This window comes from Salmo salar, chromosome ssa10 (assembly GCF_905237065.1).
Source record: "Salmo salar chromosome ssa10, Ssal_v3.1, whole genome shotgun sequence".
NCBI classification, from domain to species: Eukaryota; Metazoa; Chordata; class Actinopteri; order Salmoniformes; family Salmonidae; genus Salmo; species Salmo salar.
Window position 1 is genome coordinate 125086136 of NC_059451.1, and position 25000 is coordinate 125111135.

The 25000-nt window shown below is 44.9% G+C and overlaps 1 protein-coding gene across 3 annotated transcripts in view; it reads right to left on the bottom strand.

The window, feature by feature from the left end:
• Positions 1–25000, bottom strand: part of LOC106561869 (E3 SUMO-protein ligase PIAS1) — a 66093-nt gene that overhangs the window by 31877 nt on the left and 9216 nt on the right. For all 3 annotated transcript variants that reach the window (XM_045688595.1, XM_045688596.1, XM_045688597.1), the window contains 6 exons: positions 24561–24651; positions 22482–22616; positions 3576–3681; positions 2800–2873; positions 2467–2627; positions 2149–2279 (listed from right to left, as the gene is read on the bottom strand). In XM_045688595.1, the coding sequence (XP_045544551.1) occupies positions 2149–2279; positions 2467–2627; positions 2800–2873; positions 3576–3681; positions 22482–22616; positions 24561–24651 (698 nt within the window). The remainder of the gene's footprint in view (positions 1–2148; positions 2280–2466; positions 2628–2799; positions 2874–3575; positions 3682–22481; positions 22617–24560; positions 24652–25000) is intronic.

Genomic DNA, 25000 nt, shown 5'->3' on the forward strand with positions numbered 1-25000 from the left:
GAGAAAATAAACTGATATCACAACAATTAAGCATTGAGTTGTTAGGTTTGCTGTGTAGAAGACACCAGTAGCCAGTCCGAGGACTTTATAGACAGAGGACTGACCAGTAGCCAGCAGTCTGAAGACCTGTTTCACTCTACCAATATCAGCTTTACAATTTCAGGACTGTTTTTATACACACAGTGCCTTCAGAAAGAATTCATACCCCTTCACTTATTACACATTTTGTCGTGTTACAGTCTGAATTCAAAAATCGATTACATATTGTTTTTCTCACCCATCTAAACATAATACCCAACAATAGCAATGTGAAAATATGTTTTTAGAAATGTTTGCAAAATGTATGGAAAATGAAATACAGAAATATATCATTGACATAAGTATTCACCCCCCACTAAGTCAATACATGTTAGATTTACCTTTGGCAGTGATTACAGCTGTGAGTCTTCCTGGGTAAGTCTCTACGAGCGATTACAGCCGTGAGTCTTTCTGGGTAAGTCTCTACGAGCGATTACAGCTGTGAGTCTTTCTGGGTAAATCTCTACGAGCGATTACAGCTGTGAGTCTTTCTGGGTAAGTCTTTAAGAGCGATTACAGCTGTAGTCTTTCTGGGTAAGTCTCTAAGAGCGATTACAGCCGTGAGTCTTTCTGGGTAAGTCTCTAAGAGCGATTGCAGCTGTGAGTCTTTCTGGGTAAGTCTCTAAGAGCGATTACAGCCGTGAGTCTTTCTGGGTAAGTCTCTAAGAGCGATTACAGCTGTGAGTCTTTCTGGGTAAGTCTCTAAGAGCGATTGCAGCTGTGAGTCTTTCTGGGTAAGTCTCTAAGAGCGATTACAGCTGCGAGTCTTTCTGGGTAAGTCTCTACGAGCGATTACAGCTGTGAGTCTTCCTGGGTAAGTCTCTACGAGCGATTACAGCTGCGAGTCTTTCTGGGTAAGTCTCTAAGAGCGATTACAGCTGTGAGTCTTCCTGGGTAAGTCTCTACGAGCGATTACAGCTGTGAATCTTTCTGGATAAGTCTCTACGAGCGATTACAGCTGTGAATCTTTCTGGGTAAGTCTCTAAGAGCGATTGCAGCTGTGAGTCTTTCTGGGTAAATCTCTACGGAGCGATCCTCCGTTTTCTATCACAGCCATTAAACTAATCAAGGACAACAACCACCCGAGCCACTGCCTGTTCACCCCGCTATCATCCAGAAGGCGAGGTCAGTACAGGTGCATCAAAGCTGGGACCGAGAGACTGAAAAACAGCTTCTATCTCAAGGCCATCAGAATGTTAAACAGCCATCACTAGCCAGCTACCACCCGGTTACTCAACCCTACACCTTAGAGGCTGCTGCCCCATGTACATAGACATGGAATCACTGGTGACTTCAATAATGTTTACATACTGCTTTACTCATCTCATGTATATAATGTCTTCTATTCTACTGTATTTTAGTCAATGTCACTCCAACATTGCTCGTCCAAATATTCATAATTTCTTAATTCCATTTTTTTTTTACTTTAGATTTGTGTGTATTGTTGTGTCTTGTTAGATATTACTGCACTGTTGGAGCTAGAAACACAAGCATTTCACTACACCCACAATAACATCTGCTAAATATGTGTATGTGACCAATACATTTTGATTTAAACTGTTTTAAAGTCACCATTGGTCTCATGGTGAAATCCCTGAGTGGTTTCCTTCCTCTCCGGCAACTGAGTTAGGACGGACACCTGTACCTTTTTGTAGTGACTGGGTGTATTGATACGCCATCCAAAGTGTAATTAATAACTTCACCATGATCATAGGGATATTCAATGTCTGTTTATTGTTTTGTTTACCCATCTACCAATAGGTGGCCTTTCTTTGAGAGGCGTTGGAAAACCTCCCTGGTCTTTGTGGTTGAATCTGTGTTTAAAATTCACTGTTCGACTGAGGGACCTTACAGATAATTGTATGTGTGGAGGTACAGAGATGAGGTAGTCATTCAGAAATCATCTTAAACACTATTATTACACACAGAGTGAGTCCATGACACTTATGTTTACTCCTGAACTGCTGAATGTCTCAAGGCATCTCAGCTTGAGATGTTTTTATGAATTTGTATAAAATGGTGGTCCAATGATACCAGAAGGGCTATGAGGCTGGAGGAATCCTCACGTACCGTCGTCCCCGTTGAATGAAGCAGACACCTCCGTGACCTCCTTCTTCGACCTCATGGGATACCAGTTCCCATCCTCCTTAAACTGGATCTCATCACAGTCCTCACAACTGTTTAGGATCTCCATGAACAACCTGCAGACAGACAGACAGACAGACAGACAGACAGACAGACAGACAGACAGACAGACAGACAGACAGACAGACAAGACAGGACAGGACAGGACAGACAGGACAGACGAGGGTTTAGAAATAGTGTGTGATTGTGTACTACAGTCCATTGGATGACTGTTCATCCCCAGAGAGGTGCAGCAGAACGAACCCGTCGATGATGAGGTGTTGGTAAGGGGCCTTCTGATCGCAGACAGGACACACCCAGGTGGGCTTCTTCTCATTCATCTGGAGGTAAAGCGTAGCGTCGAAACACTGGAGGTGAGAACACGTCAACGCTCTGCACGGGATCATCAGGCGCATCTTCCCCAGCTGCACAAAAACACACAGGAAACAGGAAGGATGAATATCGTGGGATGACAGAACTTCTGATTGTGATGTGTTTGTTTTACCTCATCTACCTACTTTGACCCGATCACTGATCGATCGATTCTGATTAAGAATCGTCTGCTAAATAACTCAAATGTAAATGAGTGTAACGCACCGGACAGAGTAGAGAGACTCGTAGACTGGTGGTCGCAATCTCACTGTCAGGGTCTGCCGTTAACTTCTCTTTGACTGTGGAGAGAGAGAGAGAGAGAGAGAGAGAGAGAGAGAGAGAGAGAACACAATCTCTACTGTTAACTTCTCTTTGACTGTGGAGAGAGAGACAACACAATCTCTGCTGTTAACTTCTCTTTGACTGTAGAGAGAGAGAGAGAGAGAGAGAGAGAGAACACAATCTCTGCTGTTAACTTCTCTTTGACTGTGGAGAGAGAGAGAGACAGAGAGAGAGAGAGAGAGAGAGAGAGAGAGAGAGAGAGAGAGAGAGAGAGAGAGAACACAATCTCTACTGTTAACTTCTCTTTGACTGTGGAGAGAGAGAGAGACAGAGAGAGAGAGAGAGAGAGAGAGAGAGAGAGAGAGAGAGAGAGAGAGAACACAATCTCTACTGTTAACTTCTCTTTGACTGTGGAGAGAGAGACAACACAATCTCTGCTGTTAACTTCTCTTTGACTGTAGAGAGAGAGAGAGAGAGAGAACACAATCTCTGCTGTTAACTTCTCTTTGACTGTGGAGAGAGAGAGAGAGAGAGAACACAATCTCTGCTGTTAACTTCTCTTTGACTGTGGAGAGAGAGAGAGACAGAGAGAGAGAGAGAGAGAGAGACAGACAGAGAGCGAGAAAGAGAGACAGAGAGCGAGAGAGAGAGACAGAGAGAGACAGAGAGAGAGAGAGACAGAGAGAGAGAGAGAGAGAGAGAGAGAGAGGGAGACCTACTGAGAGCTCTGGAGTGGTCTGGGTTGCGGATGCCTTTGGCTCGTAGTCTCTGTAGCAGGGTTGTGGACGTCTGCTGTCTGACCAGGTAAACTGCCATGGAGAAACTCTGAGAGAGGAGACAACAGGAGGGATCACAATGAACCACGATGACTCAACACCATTACATCAAAACCATGATTTAACCAGAACTCAGATCCACTCCACATTAGGACTGACCCCATATAGAACTCAGATCCACTCCACATTAGGACTGGCCCCATATAGAACTCAGATCCACTCCACATTAGGACTGGCCCCATATAGAACTCAGATCCACTCCACATTAGGACTGGCCCCATATAGAACTCAGATCCACTCCACATTAGGACTGGCCCCATATAGAACTCAGATCCACTCCACATTAGGACTGGCCCCATATAGAACTCAGATCCACTCCACATTAGGACTGGCCCCATATAGAACTCAGATCCACTCCACATTAGGACTGGCCCCATATAGAACTCAGATCCACTCCACATTAGGACTGGCCCCATATAGAACTCAGATCCACTCCACATTAGGACTGACCCCATATAGAACTCAGATCCACTCCACATTAGGACTGGCCCCATATAGAACTCAGATCCACTCCACATTAGGACTGACCCCATATAGAACTCAGATCCACTCCACATTAGGACTGACCCCATATAGAACTCAGATCCACTCCACATTAGGACTGACCCCATATAGAACTCAGATCCACTCCACATTAGGACTGACCCCATATAGAACTCAGATCCACTCCACATTAGGACTGACCCCATATAGAACTCAGATCCACTCCACATTAGGACTGACCCCATATAGAACTCAGATCCACTCCACATTAGGACTGGCCCCATATAGAACTCAGATCCACTCCACATTAGGACTGGCCCCATATAGAACTCAGATCCACTCCACATTAGGACTGGCCCCATATAGAACTCAGATCCACTCCACATTAGGACTGGCCCCATATAGAACTCAGATCCACTCCACATTAGGACTGGCCCCATATAGAACTCAGATCCACTCCACATTAGGACTGGCCCCATATAGAACTCAGATCCACTCCACATTAGGACTGGCCCCATATAGAACTCAGATCCACTCCACATTAGGACTGGCCCCATATAGAACTCAGATCCACTCCACATTAGGACTGGCCCCATATAGAACTCAGATCCACTCCACATTAGGACTGACCCCATATAGAACTCAGATCCACTCCACATTAGGACTGACCCCATATAGAACTCAGATCCACTCCACATTAGGACTGGCCCCATATAGAACTCAGATCCACTCCACATTAGGACTGACCCCATATAGAACTCAGATCCACTCCACATTAGGACTGACCCCATATAGAACTCAGATCCACTCCACATTAGGACTGACCCCATATAGAACTCAGATCCACTCCACATTAGGACTGACCCCATATAGAACTCAGATCCACTCCACATTAGGACTGACCCCATATAGAACTCAGATCCACTCCACATTAGGACTGACCCCATATAGAACTCAGATCCACTCCACATTAGGACTGGCCCCATATAGAACTCAGATCCACTCCACATTAGGACTGGCCCCATATAGAACTCAGATCCACTCCACATTAGGACTGGCCCCATATAGAACTCAGATCCACTCCACATTAGGACTGGCCCCATATAGAACTCAGATCCACTCCACATTAGGACTGGCACCATATAGAACTCAGATCCACTCCACATTAGGACTGACCCCATATAGAACTCAGATCCACTCCACATTAGGACTGACCCCATATAGAACTCAGATCCACTCCACATTAGGACTGGCCCCATATAGAACTCAGATCCACTCCACATTAGGACTGGCCCCATATAGAACTCAGATCCACTCCACATTAGGACTGACCCCATATAGAACTCAGATCCACTCCACATTAGGACTGACCCCATATAGAACTCAGATCCACTCCACATTAGGACTGGCCCCATATAGAACTCAGATCCACTCCACATTAGGACTGACCCCATATAGAACTCAGATCCACTCCACATTAGGACTGGCCCCATATAGAACTCAGATCCACTCCACATTAGGACTGACCCCATATAGAACTCAGATCCACTCCACATTAGGACTGACCCCATATAGAACTCAGATCCACTCCACATTAGGACTGACCCCATATAGAACTCAGATCCAGTCCACATTAGGACTGGCCCCATATAGAACTCAGATCCACTCCACATTAGGACTGACCCCATATAGAACTCAGATCCACTCCACATTAGGACTGACCCCATATAGAACTCAGATCCACTCCACATTAGGACTGACCCCATATAGAACTCAGATCCACTCCACATTAGGACTGGCCCCATATAGAACTCAGATCCACTCCACATTAGGACTGACCCCATATAGAACTCAGATCCACTCCACATTAGGACTGGCCCCATATAGAACTCAGATCCACTCCACATTAGGACTGGCCCCATATAGAACTCAGATCCACTCCACATTAGGACTGGCCCCATATAGAACTCAGATCCACTCCACATTAGGACTGGCCCCATATAGAACTCAGATCCACTCCACATTAGGACTGGCCCCATATAGAACTCAGATCCACTCCACATTAGGACTGGCCCCATATAGAACTCAGATCCACTCCACATTAGGACTGACCCCATATAGAACTCAGATCCACTCCACATTAGGACTGGCCCCATATAGAACTCAGATCCACTCCACATTAGGACTGGCCCCATATAGAACTCAGATCCACTCCACATTAGGACTGGCCCCATATAGAACTCAGATCCACTCCACATTAGGACTGGCCCCATATAGAACTCAGATCCACTCCACATTAGGACTGACCCCATATAGAACTCAGATCCACTCCACATTAGGACTGGCCCCATATAGAACTCAGATCCACTCCACATTAGGACTGGCCCCATATAGAACTCAGATCCACTCCACATTAGGACTGGCCCCATATAGAACTCAGATCCACTCCACATTAGGACTGGCCCCATATAGAACTCAGATCCACTCCACATTAGGACTGGCCCCATATAGAACTCAGATCCACTCCACATTAGGACTGACCCCATATAGAACTCAGATCCACTCCACATTAGGACTGGCCCCATATAGAACTCAGATCCACTCCACATTAGGACTGACCCCATATAGAACTCAGATCCACTCCACATTAGGACTGACCCCATATAGAACTCAGATCCACTCCACATTAGGACTGACCCCATATAGAACTCAGATCCACTCCACATTAGGACTGGCCCCATATAGAACTCAGATCCACTCCACATTAGGACTGACCCCATATAGAACTCAGATCCACTCCACATTAGGACTGGCCCCATATAGAACTCAGATCCACTCCACATTAGGACTGGCCCCATATAGAACTCAGATCCACTCCACATTAGGACTGGCCCCATATAGAACTCAGATCCACTCCACATTAGGACTGGCCCCATATAGAACTCAGATCCACTCCACATTAGGACTGGCCCCATATAGAACTCAGATCCACTCCACATTAGGACTGGCCCCATATAGAACTCAGATCCACTCCACATTAGGACTGACCCCATATAGAACTCAGATCCACTCCACATTAGGACTGGCCCCATATAGAACTCAGATCCACTCCACATTAGGACTGGCCCCATATAGAACTCAGATCCACTCCACATTAGGACTGGCCCCATATAGAACTCAGATCCACTCCACATTAGGACTGGCCCCATATAGAACTCAGATCCACTCCACATTAGGACTGACCCCATATAGAACTCAGATCCACTCCACATTAGGACTGGCCCCATATAGAACTCAGATCCACTCCACATTAGGACTGGCCCCATATAGAACTCAGATCCACTCCACATTAGGACTGACCCCATATAGAACTCAGATCCACTCCACATTAGGACTGGCCCCATATAGAACTCAGATCCACTCCACATTAGGACTGACCCCATATAGAACTCAGATCCTCTCCACATTAGGACTGACCCCATATAGAACTCAGATCCACTCCACATTAGGACTGACCCCATATAGAACTCAGATCCACTCCACATTAGGACTGGCCCCATATAGAACTCAGATCCACTCCACATTAGGACTGGCCCCATATAGAACTCAGATCCACTCCACATTAGGACTGGCCCCATATAGAACTCAGATCCACTCCACATTAGGACTGGCCCCATATAGAACTCAGATCCACTCCACATTAGGACTGACCCCATATAGAACTCAGATCCACTCCACATTAGGACTGGCCCCATATAGAACTCAGATCCACTCCACATTAGGACTGGCCCCATATAGAACTCAGATCCACTCCACATTAGGACTGGCCCCATATAGAACTCAGATCCACTCCACATTAGGACTGACCCCATATAGAACTCAGATCCACTCCACATTAGGACTGGCCCCATATAGAACTCAGATCCACTCCACATTAGGACTTGCCCCATATAGAACTCAGATCCACTCCACATTAGGACTGACCCCATATAGAACTCAGATCCTCTCCACATTAGGACTGGCCCCATATAGAACTCAGATCCACTCCACATTAGGACTGACCCCATATAGAACTCAGATCCACTCCACATTAGGACTGGCCCCATATAGAACTCAGATCCACTCCACATTAGGACTGACCCCATATAGAACTCAGATCCTCTCCACATTAGGACTGACCCCATATAGAACTCAGATCCACTCCACATTAGGACTGACCCCATATAGAACTCAGATCCACTCCACATTAGGACTGGCCCCATATAGAACTCAGATCCACTCCACATTAGGACTGACCCCATATAGAACTCAGATCCACTCCACATTAGGACTGACCCCATATAGAACTCAGATCCTCTCCACATTAGGACTGGCCCCATATAGAACTCAGATCCACTCCACATTAGGACTGACCCCATATAGAACTCAGATCCACTCCACATTAGGACTGACCCCATATAGAACTCAGATCCTCTCCACATTAGGACTGGCCCCATATAGAACTCAGATCCACTCCACATTAGGACTGGCCCCATATAGAACTCAGATCCACTCCACATTAGGACTGGCCCCATATAGAACTCAGATCCACTCCACATTAGGACTGGCCCCATATAGAACTCAGATCCACTCCACATTAGGACTGGCCCCATATAGAACTCAGATCCACTCCACATTAGGACTGGCCCCATATAGAACTCAGATCCACTCCACATTAGGACTGGCCCCATATAGAACTCAGATCCACTCCACATTAGGACTGACCCCATATAGAACTCAGATCCACTCCACATTAGGACTGACCCCATATAGAACTCAGATCCTCTCCACATTAGGACTGGCCCCATATAGAACTCAGATCCACTCCACATTAGGACTGGCCCCATATAGAACTCAGATCCACTCCACATTAGGACTGGCCCCATATAGAACTCAGATCCACTCCACATTAGGACTGGCCCCATATAGAACTCAGATCCACTCCACATTAGGACTGGCCCCATATAGAACTCAGATCCACTCCACATTAGGACTGGCCCCATATAGAACTCAGATCCACTCCACATTAGGACTGGCCCCATATAGAACTCAGATCCACTCCACATTAGGACTGACCCCATATAGAACTCAGATCCACTCCACATTAGGACTGACCCCATATAGAACTCAGATCCACTCCACATTAGGACTGACCCCATATAGAACTCAGATCCACTCCACATTAGGACTGGCCCCATATAGAACTCAGATCCACTCCACATTAGGACTGACCCCATATAGAACTCAGATCCACTCCACATTAGGACTGACCCCATATAGAACTCAGATCCACTCCACATTAGGACTGGCCCCATATAGAACTCAGATCCACTCCACATTAGGACTGACCCCATATAGAACTCAGATCCACTCCACATTAGGACTGACCCCATATAGAACTCAGATCCACTCCACATTAGGACTGGCCCCATATAGAACTCAGATCCACTCCACATTAGGACTGGCCCCATATAGAACTCAGATCCACTCCACATTAGGACTGACCCCATATAGAACTCAGATCCACTCCACATTAGGACTGGCCCCATATAGAACTCAGATCCACTCCACATTAGGACTGACCCCATATAGAACTCAGATCCACTCCACATTAGGACTGGCCCCATATAGAACTCAGATCCACTCCACATTAGGACTGACCCCATATAGAACTCAGATCCACTCCACATTAGGACTGACCCCATATAGAACTCAGATCCACTCCACATTAGGACTGGCCCCATATAGAACTCAGATCCACTCCACATTAGGACTGACCCCATATAGAACTCAGATCCACTCCACATTAGGACTGACCCCATATAGAACTCAGATCCACTCCACATTAGGACTGACCCCATATAGAACTCAGATCCACTCCACATTAGGACTGGCCCCATATAGAACTCAGATCCACTCCACATTAGGACTGACCCCATATAGAACTCAGATCCACTCCACATTAGGACTGACCCCATATAGAACTCAGATCCACTCCACATTAGGACTGGCCCCATATAGAACTCAGATCCACTCCACATTAGGACTGACCCCATATAGAACTCAGATCCACTCCACATTAGGACTGGCCCCATATAGAACTCAGATCCACTCCACATTAGGACTGACCCCATATAGAACTCAGATCCACTCCACATTAGGACTGGCCCCATATAGAACTCAGATCCACTCCACATTAGGACTGGCCCCATATAGAACTCAGATCCACTCCACATTAGGACTGACCCCATATAGAACTCAGATCCACTCCACATTAGGACTGACCCCATATAGAACTCAGATCCACTCCACATTAGGACTGACCCCATATAGAACTCAGATCCACTCCACATTAGGACTGACCCCATATAGAACTCAGATCCACTCCACATTAGGACTGGCCCCATATAGAACTCAGATCCACTCCACATTAGGACTGACCCCATATAGAACTCAGATCCACTCCACATTAGGAAAACTAAGCCATATGTTTGGTCATTATTTCACTAGCAGCCATGATAATGCTGTGGCGTGAATAAAGAAAACTAAGCCATATGTTTGGTCATTATTTCACTAGCAGCCATGATAATGCTGTGGCGTGAATAAAGAAAACTAAGCCATATGTTTGGTCATTGTTTCACTAGCAGCCATGATAATGCTGTGGTGTGAATAAAGAAAACTAAGCCATATGTTTGGTCATTGTTTCACTAGCAGCCATGATAATGCTGTGGTGTGAATAAAGAAAACTAAGCCATATGTTTGGTCATTATTTCACTAGCAGCCATGATAATGCTGTGGTGTGAATAAAGAAAACTAAGCCATATGTTTGGTCATTATTTCACTAGCAGCCATGATAATGCTGTGGTGTGAATAAAGAAAACTAAGCCATATGTTTGGTCATTATTTCACTAGCAGCCATGATAATGCTGTGGTGTGAATAAAGACAACTAAGCCATATGTTTGGTCATTATTTCACTAGCAGCCATGATAATGCTGTGGTGTGAATAAAGAAAACTAAGCCATATGTTTGGTCATTGTTTCACTAGCAGCCATGATAATGCTGTGGTGTGAATAAAGAAAACTAAGCCATATGTTTGGTCATTATTTCACTAGCAGCCATGATAATGCTGTGGTGTGAATAAAGACAACTAAGCCATATGTTTGGTCATTGTTTCACTAGCAGCCATGATAATGCTGTGGTGTGAATAAAGAAAACTAAGCCATATGTTTGGTCATTATTTCACTAGCAGCCATGATAATGCTGTGGTGTGAATAAAGAAAACTAAGCCATATGTTTGGTCATTATTTCACTAGCAGCCATGATAATGCTGTGGTGTGAATAAAGAAAACTAAGCCATATGTTTGGTCATTATTTCACTAGCAGCCATGATAATGCTGTGGTGTGAATAAAGACAACTAAGCCATATGTTTGGTCATTATTTCACTAGCAGCCATGATAATGCTGTGGTGTGAATAAAGAAAACTAAGCCATATGTTTGGTCATTGTTTCACTAGCAGCCATGATAATGCTGTGGTGTGAATAAAGAAAACTAAGCCATATGTTTGGTCATTATTTCACTAGCAGCCATGATAATGCTGTGGTGTGAATAAAGACAACTAAGCCATATGTTTGGTCATTGTTTCACTAGCAGCCATGATAATGCTGTGGTGTGAATAAAGAAAACTAAGCCATATGTTTGGTCATTGTTTCACTAGCAGTCATGATAATGCTGTGGTGTGAATAAAGAAAACTAAGCCATATGTTTGGTCATTGTTTCACTAGCAGCCATGATAATGCTGTGGTGTGAATAAAGAAAACTAAGCCATATGTTTGGTCATTGTTTCACTAGCAGCCATGATAATGCTGTGGTGTGAATAAAGAAAACTAAGCCATATGTTTGGTCATTGTTTCACTAGCAGCCATGATAATGCTGTGGTGTGAATAAAGAAAACTAAGCCATATGTTTGGTCATTATTTCACTAGCAGCCATGATAATGCTGTGGTGTGAATAAAGACAACTAAGCCATATGTTTGGTCATTGTTTTTCAGGATCAGTGGATGAATCACTTTGTCAATAAAATTACAGAAAGTTTTCATACTTGACTTATTCCACATTTTGTTGCGTTATAGCCTGAATTCTAAACTGATTTATTTTTAAATTTTTAAATAAGGTCTTACCCATCTACACACAATAGCCCATAAAAACAAAGTGAAAACATGTTTTTAGAAATGTTTTCAAAAGTAAAGAAAATGTCAAATTAAATATCATTTACATACAGTACCAGTCAAGAGTTTGGACACACCTACTCTGGGTTTATCTTCATTTCTACATTGTAGAATAATAGTGAAGACATCAAAACTATAAAATAACACATATGGAATCATGTAGTAACCAAAAAAGTGTTAAACAAATCAAAATATATTTTAAATTTGAGATTCTTCAAAAACCACCCTTGCCTTGATGACAGCTTTGCACACGCTTGGCATTCTCTCAACCAGCTTCATGAGGTAGTCACCTGGAATGCATTGTAATTAACAGGTGTGCCTTTTTAAAAGTCAATTTGTGGAATTTCTTTCCTTCTGAATGCCTTTGAGCCAGTCAGTTCTGTTGTGACAAGGTAGTGGTGGTATACAGAAGATATCCCTATTTGGTAAAAGACTAAGTCCATATTATGGCAAGAACAGCTCAAATAAGCAAAGATAAACGACAGTCCATCATTACTTTAAGACATGAAGGTAAGCCAATACGGAACATTTCAAGAACTTTTTAAGTTTCTTTAAGTGCAGTCGCAAAAACCATCAAACGCTATGATGAAACTGGCTCTCATGAGGACAGGAAAGGAAGACCCAGAGTTACCTCTGCGGCAGAGGATAAGTTTATTAGAGTTACCAGCCTCAGAAATTGCAGCCCAAATAAATGCTTCACAGAGTTCAAGTAACAGACACATCTCAACATCAACTGTTCAGAGGAGACTGAGTGAATCAGGCCTTTATGGTTGAATTGCTGCAAAGAAACCACTACTAAAGGACACCAATAATAAGAAGAGACTTGCTTGGGCCAAGAAACACGAACAATGGACATTAGACCGGTGGAATTTGAATTCAAGGCACAATTAACCAGCATGTCTACCACAGCATTCTGCAGCGATACGCAATCCCATCTGGTTTGCGCTTAGTAGGACAATCATTTGTTTTTCAACAGGACAATGACCCTACACACCTCCAGGCTGTGTAAGGGCTATTTGACCAAGAAGGAGAGTGATGGAGTGCTGCATCAGATGACCTGGCCTCCACAATCACCCGACCTCAACCCAATTAAGATGGTTTGGGATGAGTTGGACCGCAGAGTGAAGAAAAAACAGCCAACAAGTGCTCAGTATATGTTGGAACTCCTTCAAAAGCATTCCAGGTGAAGCTGGTTGAGAGTATACCAAGTGTGTGCAAAGCTGTCATCAAGGCAAAGGGAGGCTACTTTGAAGAATCTCAAATATAAAATACATTTTGATTTGTTTAACACTTTTTTGGTTACTACATGATTCCACATGTGTTATTTCATAGTTTTGATGTCATCAGTATTATTTTACAATATAGAAAATAGTAAAAATAAAGAAAACCGCTTGAATGAGTAGGTGCGCCCAAACTTGACTTGTACTGAAAGTATTCCCACCCTTTTGCTATAACACTCCAAATTGAGCTCAGGTGGCATCCAATTTCCTTTGATCGTCCTTGAGTTGTCACTACAACTTGATTGAAGTCCACCTGAGGCCAATTCAATTGATTGGACATGATTTAGAAAGAAACACACCTGTCTATAAAAAGTCCCACAGTTGACAGCGCACGTCAGAGCACAAAATACACTATATACCATATAGTCCAAGGAACTGTCCATAGAGCTCCGAGAAAGAATTGTGACAAGGCATATATCTGGGAAAGGGTATAAAACTATTCCTAGAGTGTTGAAAGTTTCCAAGAGCACAGTGGTCTCTACATCATCGAGAAATTGAACAAATATGGAACTACCCAATACTCTGCCTAGAGCTGGCCGTCTGACCAAACTGGGCAACGGGGCAAGAAGGGCCTCGGTCAGGGAGGGCCTCGGTCAGGGAGGTGACCAGGAACCCAATGACCACTCTGACAGAACTACACATTTCCTTGTCTGAGATGGGAGAACCTGCCAGAAAGACAACAGTCTCTACAGCACTTCACCAGTCTGGGCTTTATGGCAGAGTGGCCAGATGGAAGCCACTCCTGAGAAAAAGGCACATGACATCACGCCTGGAGTTTACAAAAAGGCAGGTGAAAGTCTCACAGCACAAGGCAAATGATTCTGTGATCTGATGAGACATTCAATTGAGCTCTTTGGCCTGAATGCGAAGTGCTACATCTGGAGAAAACCAGGCATCTCTCATCTAACACCAGCCCTACCGTGAAGCATGGTGGTGGCAGCGTCATGCTATGGGGATGCTTTTCTAGCAGCAGGGACTTTGAGGCTGGTAAGGATAGAGGGAACAATGAATGGAGACAGATACAGGAAAATCCTTGAGAACCTGCTTCAGAGTGCAAACGACCTTAGAGTGGTGGGAGGATTTATGTTCCAACAGGACAATGACCCCAAGCATACAGCCAAACCAATGCTGGAATGGCTTCAGAACAAGAATGTGAAAGTCCTTGAGTGGCCCAGCGAAAGCACAGACTTGAATCCCATTGGAAATCTGTGGAAAGACTAAGATTGCTGTTCACAACCACTGACTTAACAGAGCTTGAAAAAAATCTGCAAGAAAGAATGGGAGGAAATCCCCAAATCCAGATGTGCAAAGCTGATACAGACATACCCAGGACGACTCAGGGCTGATACAGACATACCCAGGACGACTCAAAGCTGGTACAGACATACCCAGGACGACTCAAAGCTGGTACAGACATACCCAGGACGACTCAAAGCTGGTACAGACATACCCAGGACGACTCAAAGCTGGTACAGACATACCCAAGACGACTCAGAGCTGATACAGACATACCCAGGACGACTCAAAGCTGATACAGACATACCCAAGACGACTCAAAGCTGGTACAGACATACCCAGGACGACTCAAAGCTGGTACAGACATACCCAGGACGACTCAAAGCTGGTACAGACATACCCAGGACGACTCAAAGCTGGTACAGACATACCCAAGACGACTCAGAGCTGATACAGACATACCCAGGACGACTCAAAGCTGATACAGACATACCCAAGACGACTCAAAGCTGGTACAGACATACCCAGGACGACTCAAAGCTGATACAGACATACCCAAGACGACTCAAAGCTGGTACAGACATACCCAGGACGACTCAAAGCTGATACAGACATACCCAAGACGACTCAGAGCTGATACAGACATACCCAGGACGACTCAAAGCTGATACAGACATACCCAGGACGACTCAAAGCTGGTACAGACATACCCAGGACGACTCAAAGCTGGTACAGACATACCCAGGACGACTCAAAGCTGATACAGACATACCCAAGACGACTCAGAGCTGATACAGACATACCCAGGACGACTCAAAGCTGATACAGACATACCCAGGACGACTCAGAGCTGATACAGACATACCCAGGACGACTCAAAGCTGATACAGACATACCCAGGACGACTCAAAGCTGATACAGACATACCCAGGACGACTCAAAGCTGATACAGACATACCCAGGACGACTCAAAGCTGATACAAACATACCCAGGACGACTCAAAGCTGATACAGACATACCCAAGACGACTCAGAGCTGATACAGACATACCCAGGACGACTCAAAGCTGATACAAACATACCCAGGACGACTCAGAGCTGATACAGACATACCCAGGACGACTCAGAGCTGATACAGACATACCCAGGACGACTCAGAGCTGATACAGACATACCCAGGACGACTCAAAGCTGATACAGACATACCCAGGACGACTCAAAGCTGATACAAACATACCCAGGACGACTCAGAGCTGATACAGACATACCCAGGACGACGGACTCAAAGCTGATACAGACATACCCAGGACGACGGACTCAAAGCTGATACAGACATACCCAGGACGACGGACTCAAAGCTGATACAGACATACCCAAGACGGCGGACTCAAAGCTGATACAGACATACCCATGACGACTCAAAGCTGATACAGACATACCCAAGACGACTCAAAGCTGATACAGACATACCCAGGACGACGGACTCAAAGCTGATACAGACATACCCAGGACGACGGACTCAAAGCTGATACAGACATACCCAGGACGACTCAAAGCTGATACAGACATACCCAGGACGACTCAAAGCTGATACAGACATACCCAGGACGACTCAAAGCTGATACAGACATACCCAGGACGACGGACTCAAAGCTGATACAGACATACCCAAGACGACTCAAAGCTGATACAGACATACCCAGGACGACTCAAAGCTGATACAGACATACCCAGGACGACTCAAAGCTGGTACAGACATACCCAAGACGACTCAGAGCTGATACAGACATACCCAGGACGACTCAAAGCTGATACAGACATACCCAGGACGACTCAAAGCTGATACAGACATACCCAGGACGACTCAAAGCTGGTACAGACATACCCAGGACGACTCAAAGCTGGTACAGACATACCCAGGACGACTCAGAGCTGGTACAGACATACCCAAGACGACTCAGAGCTGATACAGACATACCCAGGACGACTCAAAGCTGATACAGACATACCCAGGACGACTCAAAGCTGGTACAGACATACCCAGGACGACTCAAAGCTGATACAGACATACCCAAGACGACTCAAAGCTGGTACAGACATACCCAGGACGACTCAAAGCTGATACAGACATACCCAAGACGACTCAGAGCTGATACAGACATACCCAGGACGACTCAAAGCTGATACAGACATACCCAGGACGACTCAAAGCTGGTACAGACATACCCAGGACGACTCAAAGCTGGTACAAACATACCCAGGACGACTCAAAGCTGATACAGACATACCCAAGACGACTCAGAGCTGATACAGACATACCCAGGACGACTCAAAGCTGATACAAACATACCCAGGACGACTCAGAGCTGATACAGACATACCCAGGACGACTCAGAGCTGATACAGACATACCCAGGACGACTCAAAGCTGATACAGACATACCCAGGACGACTCAAAGCTGATACAGACATACCCAGGACGACTCAAAGCTGATACAAACATACCCAGGACGACTCAAAGCTGATACAGACATACCCAAGACGACTCAGAGCTGATACAGACATACCCAGGACGACTCAAAGCTGATACAAACATACCCAGGACGACTCAGAGCTGATACAGACATACCCAGGACGACTCAGAGCTGATACAGACATACCCAGGACGACTCAGAGCTGATACAGACATACCCAGGACGACTCAAAGCTGATACAGACATACCCAGGACGACTCAAAGCTGATACAAACATACCCAGGACGACTCAGAGCTGATACAGACATACCCAGGACGACTCAAAGCTGATACAGACATACCCAGGACGACGGACTCAAAGCTGATACAGACATACCCAGGACGACGGACTCAAAGCTGATACAGACATACCCAAGACGACGGACTCAAAGCTGATACAGACATACCCAAGACGACTCAAAGCTGATACAGACATACCCAAGACGACTCAAAGCTGATACAGACATACCCAGGACGACGGACTCAAAGCTGATACAGACATACCCAGGACGACGGACTCAAAGCTGATACAGACATACCCAGGACGACTCAAAGCTGATACAGACATACCCAGGACGACTCAAAGCTGATACAGACATACCCAGGACGACTCAAAGCTGATACAGACATACCCAGGACGACGGACTCAAAGCTGATACAGACATACCCAAGACGACTCAAAGCTGATACAGACATACCCAGGACGAATGACTCAAAGCTGATACAGACATACCCAGGACGACTCAAAGCTGATACAGACATACCCAGGACGACGGACTCAAAGCTGATACAGACATACCCAAGACGACTCAAAGCTGTAATTCCTGCCAAAGGTGCTTCTACAAAGTACTGACTCAGGGGTGTGAATACTCCGGTTTTCAAAAAAATCCTTGTTGGAGGATTCTGGATGTCTCATTTATTTTATTCCCTTCTGATTACGTGAATCTACCAACCAGATTAAAAATAAAATGATGTTTAACCTGTAAATTCATGGGAAAGTTACCGGAATATTCCAACTCCAATCACCCTGCATTCATTACCCTGTCTACCTATTACATCACCCTGCATTCATTACCCTGTCTACCTATTACATTACCCTGCATTCATTACATTACCCTGCATTCATTACCCTGTCTATCTATTACATCACCCTGCATGCATTACATCACCCTGCATACATTACCCTGTCTACCTATTACATCACCCTGCATTCATTACCCTGTCTACCTATTACATTATCCTGCATTCATTACATTACCCTGCATTCATTACCCTGTCTATCTATTACATCACCCTGCATGCATTACATCACCCTGCATTCATTACCCTGTCTACCTATTACATCACCCTGCATTCATTACCCTGCATTCCTTACCCTGTCTACCTATTACATCACCCTGCATTCATTACCCTGTCTATCTATTACATCTCCCTGCATTCCTTACCCTGTATATCTATTACATCACCCTGCATTACATTACCCTGTCTACCTATTACAGCACCCTGCATTCATTACCCTGTCTACCTATTACAGCACCCTGCATTCATTACCCTGTCTATCTATTACATCACCCTGCATTCATTACCCTGTCTATCTATTACATCACCCTGCATTCCTTACCCTGCCTACCTATTACATCACCCTGCATTCATTACCCTGCCTACTTATTACATCAACCTGCATGCATTACATCACCCTGCATTCCTTACCCTGCCTATCTATTACATCACCCTGCATGCATTACATCACCCTGCATTCCTTACCCTGCCTACCTATTACATCACCCTGCATTCCTTACCCTGCCTACCTATTACATCACCCTGCATTCATTACCCTGCCTACCTATTACATCACCCTGCATTCCTTACCCTGCCTATCTATTACATCACCCTGCATTCCTTACCCTGCCTACCTATTACATCACCCTGCATTCCTTACCCTGCCTACCTATTACATCACCATGCATCCATTACATCACCCTGCATTCCTTACCCCGCCTATCTATTACATCACCCTGCATTCCTTACCCTGCCTATCTATTACATCACCCTACATTCCTTACCCTGCCTATCTATTACATCACCCTGTATGCATTCATCACCCTACATTCCTTACCCCGCCTATCTATTACATCACCCTGCATTCCTTACCCTGCCTACCTATTACATCACCATGCATCCATTACATCACCCTGCATTCCTTACCCCGCCTATCTATTACATCACCCTGCATTCCTCCCTGCTATCACCCTACATTCCTTACCCTGCCTATCTATTACATCACCCTGTATGCATTCATCACCCTACATTCCTTACCCCGCCTATCTATTACATCACCCTGCATTCATCACCCTACATTCCTTACCCTGCCTATCTATTACATCACCCTGCATTCATCAACCTACATTCCTTACCCTGCCTATCTATTACATCACCCTGTATGCATTCATCACCCTACATTCCGTACCCTGCCTATCTATTACATCACCCTGTATGCATTCATCACCCTACATTCCTTACCCTGCCTATCTATTACATCACCCTGCATTCCTTACCCTGCCTACCTATTACATCACCCTGCAGGCATTACATCACCCTGCATTCCTTACCCTGCCTACCTATTACATCACCCTGCATTCCTTACCCTGCCTATCTATTACATCACCCTGCATTCCTTACCCTGCCTACCTATTACATCACCCTGCAATCATTACCCTGCCTACCTATTACATCACCCTGCATTCCTTACCCTGCCTATCTATTACATCACCCTGCATGCATTACATCACCCTGCATTCCTTACCCAGCCTATCTATTACATCACCCTGCATTCCTTACCCTGCCTACCTATTACATCACCCTGCATTCCTTACCCTGCCTACCTATTACATCACCCTGCATGCATTACATCACCCTGCATTCCTTACCCCGCCTATCTATTACATCACCCTGCATTCCTTACCCTGCCTATCTATTACATCACCCGCATTCCTTACCCTGCCTATCTATTACATCACCCTGCATTCCTTACCCCGCCTATCTATTACATCTCCCTGCATTCCTTACCCTGTATATCTATTACATCACCCTGCATTACATTACCCTGTCTACCTATTACAGCACCCTGCATTCATTACCCTGTCTACCTATTACAGCACCCTGCATTCATTACCCTGTCTATCTATTACATCACCCTGCATTCATTACCCTGTCTATCTATTACATCACCCTGCATTCCTTACCCTGCCTACCTATTACATCACCCTGCATTCATTACCCTGCCTACTTATTACATCAACCTGCATGCATTACATCACCCTGCATTCCTTACCCTGCCTATCTATTACATCACCCTGCATGCATTACATCACCCTGCATTCCTTACCCTGCCTACCTATTACATCACCCTGCATTCCTTACCCTGCCTACCTATTACATCACCCTGCATTCATTACCCTGCCTACCTATTACATCACCCTGCATTCCTTACCCTGCCTATCTATTACATCACCCTGCATTCCTTACCCTGCCTACCTATTACATCACCCTGCATTCCTTACCCTGCCTACCTATTACATCACCATGCATCCATTACATCACCCTGCATTCCTTACCCCGCCTATCTATTACATCACCCTGCATTCCCTGCCCTCATCACCCTACATTCCTTACCCTGCCTATCTATTACATCACCCTGCATTCATCACCCTACATTCCTTACCCTGCCTATCTATTACATCACCCTGTATGCATTCATCACCCTACATTCCTTACCCCGCCTATCTATTACATCACCCTGCATTCATCACCCTACATTCCTTACCCTGCCTATCTATTACATCACCCTGCATTCATCAACCTACATTCCTTACCCTGCCTATCTATTACATCACCCTGCATTCCTTACCCTGCCTACCTATTACATCACCCTGCATGCATTACATCACCCTGCATTCCTTACCCTGCCTACCTATTACATCACCCTGCATTCATTACCCTGCCTATCTATTACATCACCCTGCATTCCTTACCCTGCCTACCTATTACATCACCCTGCATTCATTACCCTGCCTACCTATTACATCACCCTGCATGCATTACATCACCCTGCATGCATTACATCACCCTGCATTCCTTACCCTGCCTATCTATTACATCACCCTGCATTCATTACCCTGCCTACCTATTACATCACCCTGCATTCATTACCCTGCCTACCTATTACATCACCCTGCATGCATTACATCACCCTGCATTCCTTACCCTGCCTATCTATTACATCACCCTGCATTAATTACATAACCCTGCATTCCTTACCCTGCCTACCTATTACATCACCCTGCATTCCTTACCCTGCCTACCTATTACATCACCCTGCATGCATTACATCACCCTGCATTCCTTACCCCGCCTATCTATTACATCACCCTGCATTCCTTACCCTGCCTATCTATCACATCACCCTGTATGCATTCATCACCCTGCATTCCTTACCCTGCCTACCTATTACATCACCCTGCATTCCTTACCCTGCCTACCTATTACATCACCCTGCATGCATTACATCACCCTGCATTCCTTACCCCGCCTATCTATTACATCACCCTGCATTAATTCATCACCCTGCATTCCTTACCCTGCCTATCTATTACATCACCCTGCATTCCCATCACCCTACATTCCTTACCCTGCCTATCTATTACATCACCCTGTATGCATTCATCACCCTACATTCCTTACCCCGCCTATCTATTACATCACCCTGCATTCATCACCCTACATTCCTTACCCTGCCTATCTATTACATCACCCTGCATTCATCACCCTGCATTCCTTACCCCGCCTATCTATTACATCACCCTGTATGCATTCATCACCCTACATTCCTTACCCTGCCTATCTATTACATCACCCTGTATGCATTCATCACCCTGCATTCCTTACCCTGCCTATCTATTATATCACCCCGTATGCATTCATCACCCTGCATTCATCACCCTGCATTCCTTACCCTGCCTATCTCGGAGGTCCATGACACCACGATAGTGTTTGGTACTGTGGTGGACAGTCTGACCAGTGACGTGATGTTGATGGGGCGACTCGGCCGTTTGGGTTCCACTCCGTTTTTGGTTGGAGGAAGGTAGCCCTGCCGGAGGGAAGGAGAGACGTCAGCTGGTTTGAGTTGACGAAAGCAACTCCCAAGGTTGTGGGGGTTTCGATTCTCCGAAGGGTTCATCAAACATACAAACAAAATGTACGTAGTGTGAAGCCCTTCGGATAACAGCGTCTGCAGTTATAACAGTGATATATATATATACAGAGCATTTAGAAAGTATTCAGACCCCTTCACTTCTCCCACATTATGTTTCGCTACACCCTTGGATGAAAAGGCTGTAACGTAATAAAATGTGGAAAAACTGAAGGGGTCTGAATACTTTCCGAATGCAGTACACATTATATTTTCCTTGTGTATTTCTTAAACCTGTTAGGGCTAGGGGGCAGTATTGACACGGCTGGATAAAAAAACATACCCGATTTAATCTGGTTACCACTCCTACCCAGTAACTAGAATATGCATATACTTATTATATATGGATAGAAAACACTCTAAATTTTCTAAAACTGTTTGAATGGTGTCTGTGAGTATAACAGAACTCATTTGGCAGGCAAAACCCTGAGACATTTTCTGACAGGAAGTGGATACCTGATGTGTTGTATTACCTTTAAACCTATCCCATTGAAAAACACAGGGGCTGAGGAATATTTTGGCACTTCCTATTGCTTCCACTAGATGTCACCAGCCTTTACAAAGTGTTTTGAGTCTTCTGGAGGGAGATCTGACCGAACAAGAGCCATGGAACGGTGATGTCCCATTAGACACCTGGCGCGCGAGTTCATGTTGGGTACCCTCGTTCCAATACGTTATAAAAGAGTATGCATTCGTCCACCTTGAATATTATTCATGTTCTGGTTAAAAAAGGCCCTAATGATTTATGCTATACAACGTTTGACATGTTTGAACGAACGTAAATATATTTTTTCCCCTCGTTCATGACGAGAAGTCCGGCTGGCTTAGATCATGTGCTAACAAGACGGAGATTTTTGGACATAAATGATGAGCTTTTTTGAACAAAACTACATTCGTTATGGACCTGTGATACCTGGAAGTGACATCTGATGAAGAGAATCAAAGGTAATGGATTATTTACATAGTATTTTCGATTTTAGATCTCCCCAACATGACGTCTAGTCTGTATCGCAACGCGTATTTTTCTGGGCGCAGTGCTCAGATTATTGCAAAGTGTGATTTCCCAGTAAGGTTATTTTTAAATCTGGCAAGTTGATTGCGTTCAAGAGATGTAAATCTATAATTCTTTAAATGACAATATAATATTTTACCAATGTTTTCTAATTTTAATTATTTAATTTGTGACGCTGACTTGACTGCCGGTTATTGGAGGGAAACGATTTCCTCAACATCAATGCCATAGTAAAACGCTGTTTTTGGATATAAATATGAACTTGATAGAACTAAAAATGCATGTATTGTCTAACATAATGTCCTAGGAGTGTCATCTGATGGAGATTGTAAAAGGTTAGTGCATCATTTTAGCTGGTTTTATGGTTTTGGTGACCCTGTCTTTGACTTGACAAAACATTACACACAACTCTTGTAAATGTACTGTCCTAACATACTCTAAATTTATGCTTTCGCCGTAAAACCTTTTTGAAATCGGAAAACGTGGTTAGATTAAGGAGATGTTTATCTTTCAAAGGGTGTAAAATAGTTGTATGTTTGAAAAATTTGAATTTTGACATTTATTTGGATTCAAATTTGCCGCTCTTGAAATGCACCTGCTGTTGATGGAGTGCACCACGGGGGGCACGCTAGCGTCCCACCTAGCCCATAGAGGTTAACGGAGTGTTTCCTAATCCTGGTCCTGGGGGGACCTAAAGAGTTTTACACCAGCACACCTGATTCAACTGAAGGCTTGACGAGGAGCTGATTAGAGAAATCCAACCCAACTTTAGGTCCCCAGGACCGGGACAGGAAATGACCGGTAGTTAACAGTGGGCCAGACAGACTCACCGGGAGGTTGCAGGGTTTGCTGTTGACTTTAACACACAGGTTGGATGGGAAATGATCCTCCTGGGTACAACTCGTCTCTGATAAACAAAACCTGCCAGAGGAAATACAGAGATAAATAACTAATTACCAATGAACAATATGACATATCCCAGTCAGTCAGTCGTCAGCAGTCAGTCAGTCAGTCAGTCAGTCAGTCAGTCAGTCAGTCAGTCAGTCAGTCAGTCAGTCAGTCAGTCAGTCAGTCAGTCAGTTAGTAGTCAGTCAGCAGTCAGTCAGTCGTCAGTCAGTCAGCAGTCACTTAGTAGTCAGTCAGTCAGTCAGTCAGTCAGTCAGTCAGTCAGTCAGTCAGCAGTCAGTCAGCAGTCAGTTAGTAGTCAGTCAGTCAGTCAGCAGTCAGTAGTCAGTCAGTCAGCAGTCAGTCGTCAGCAGTCAGTCAGTCA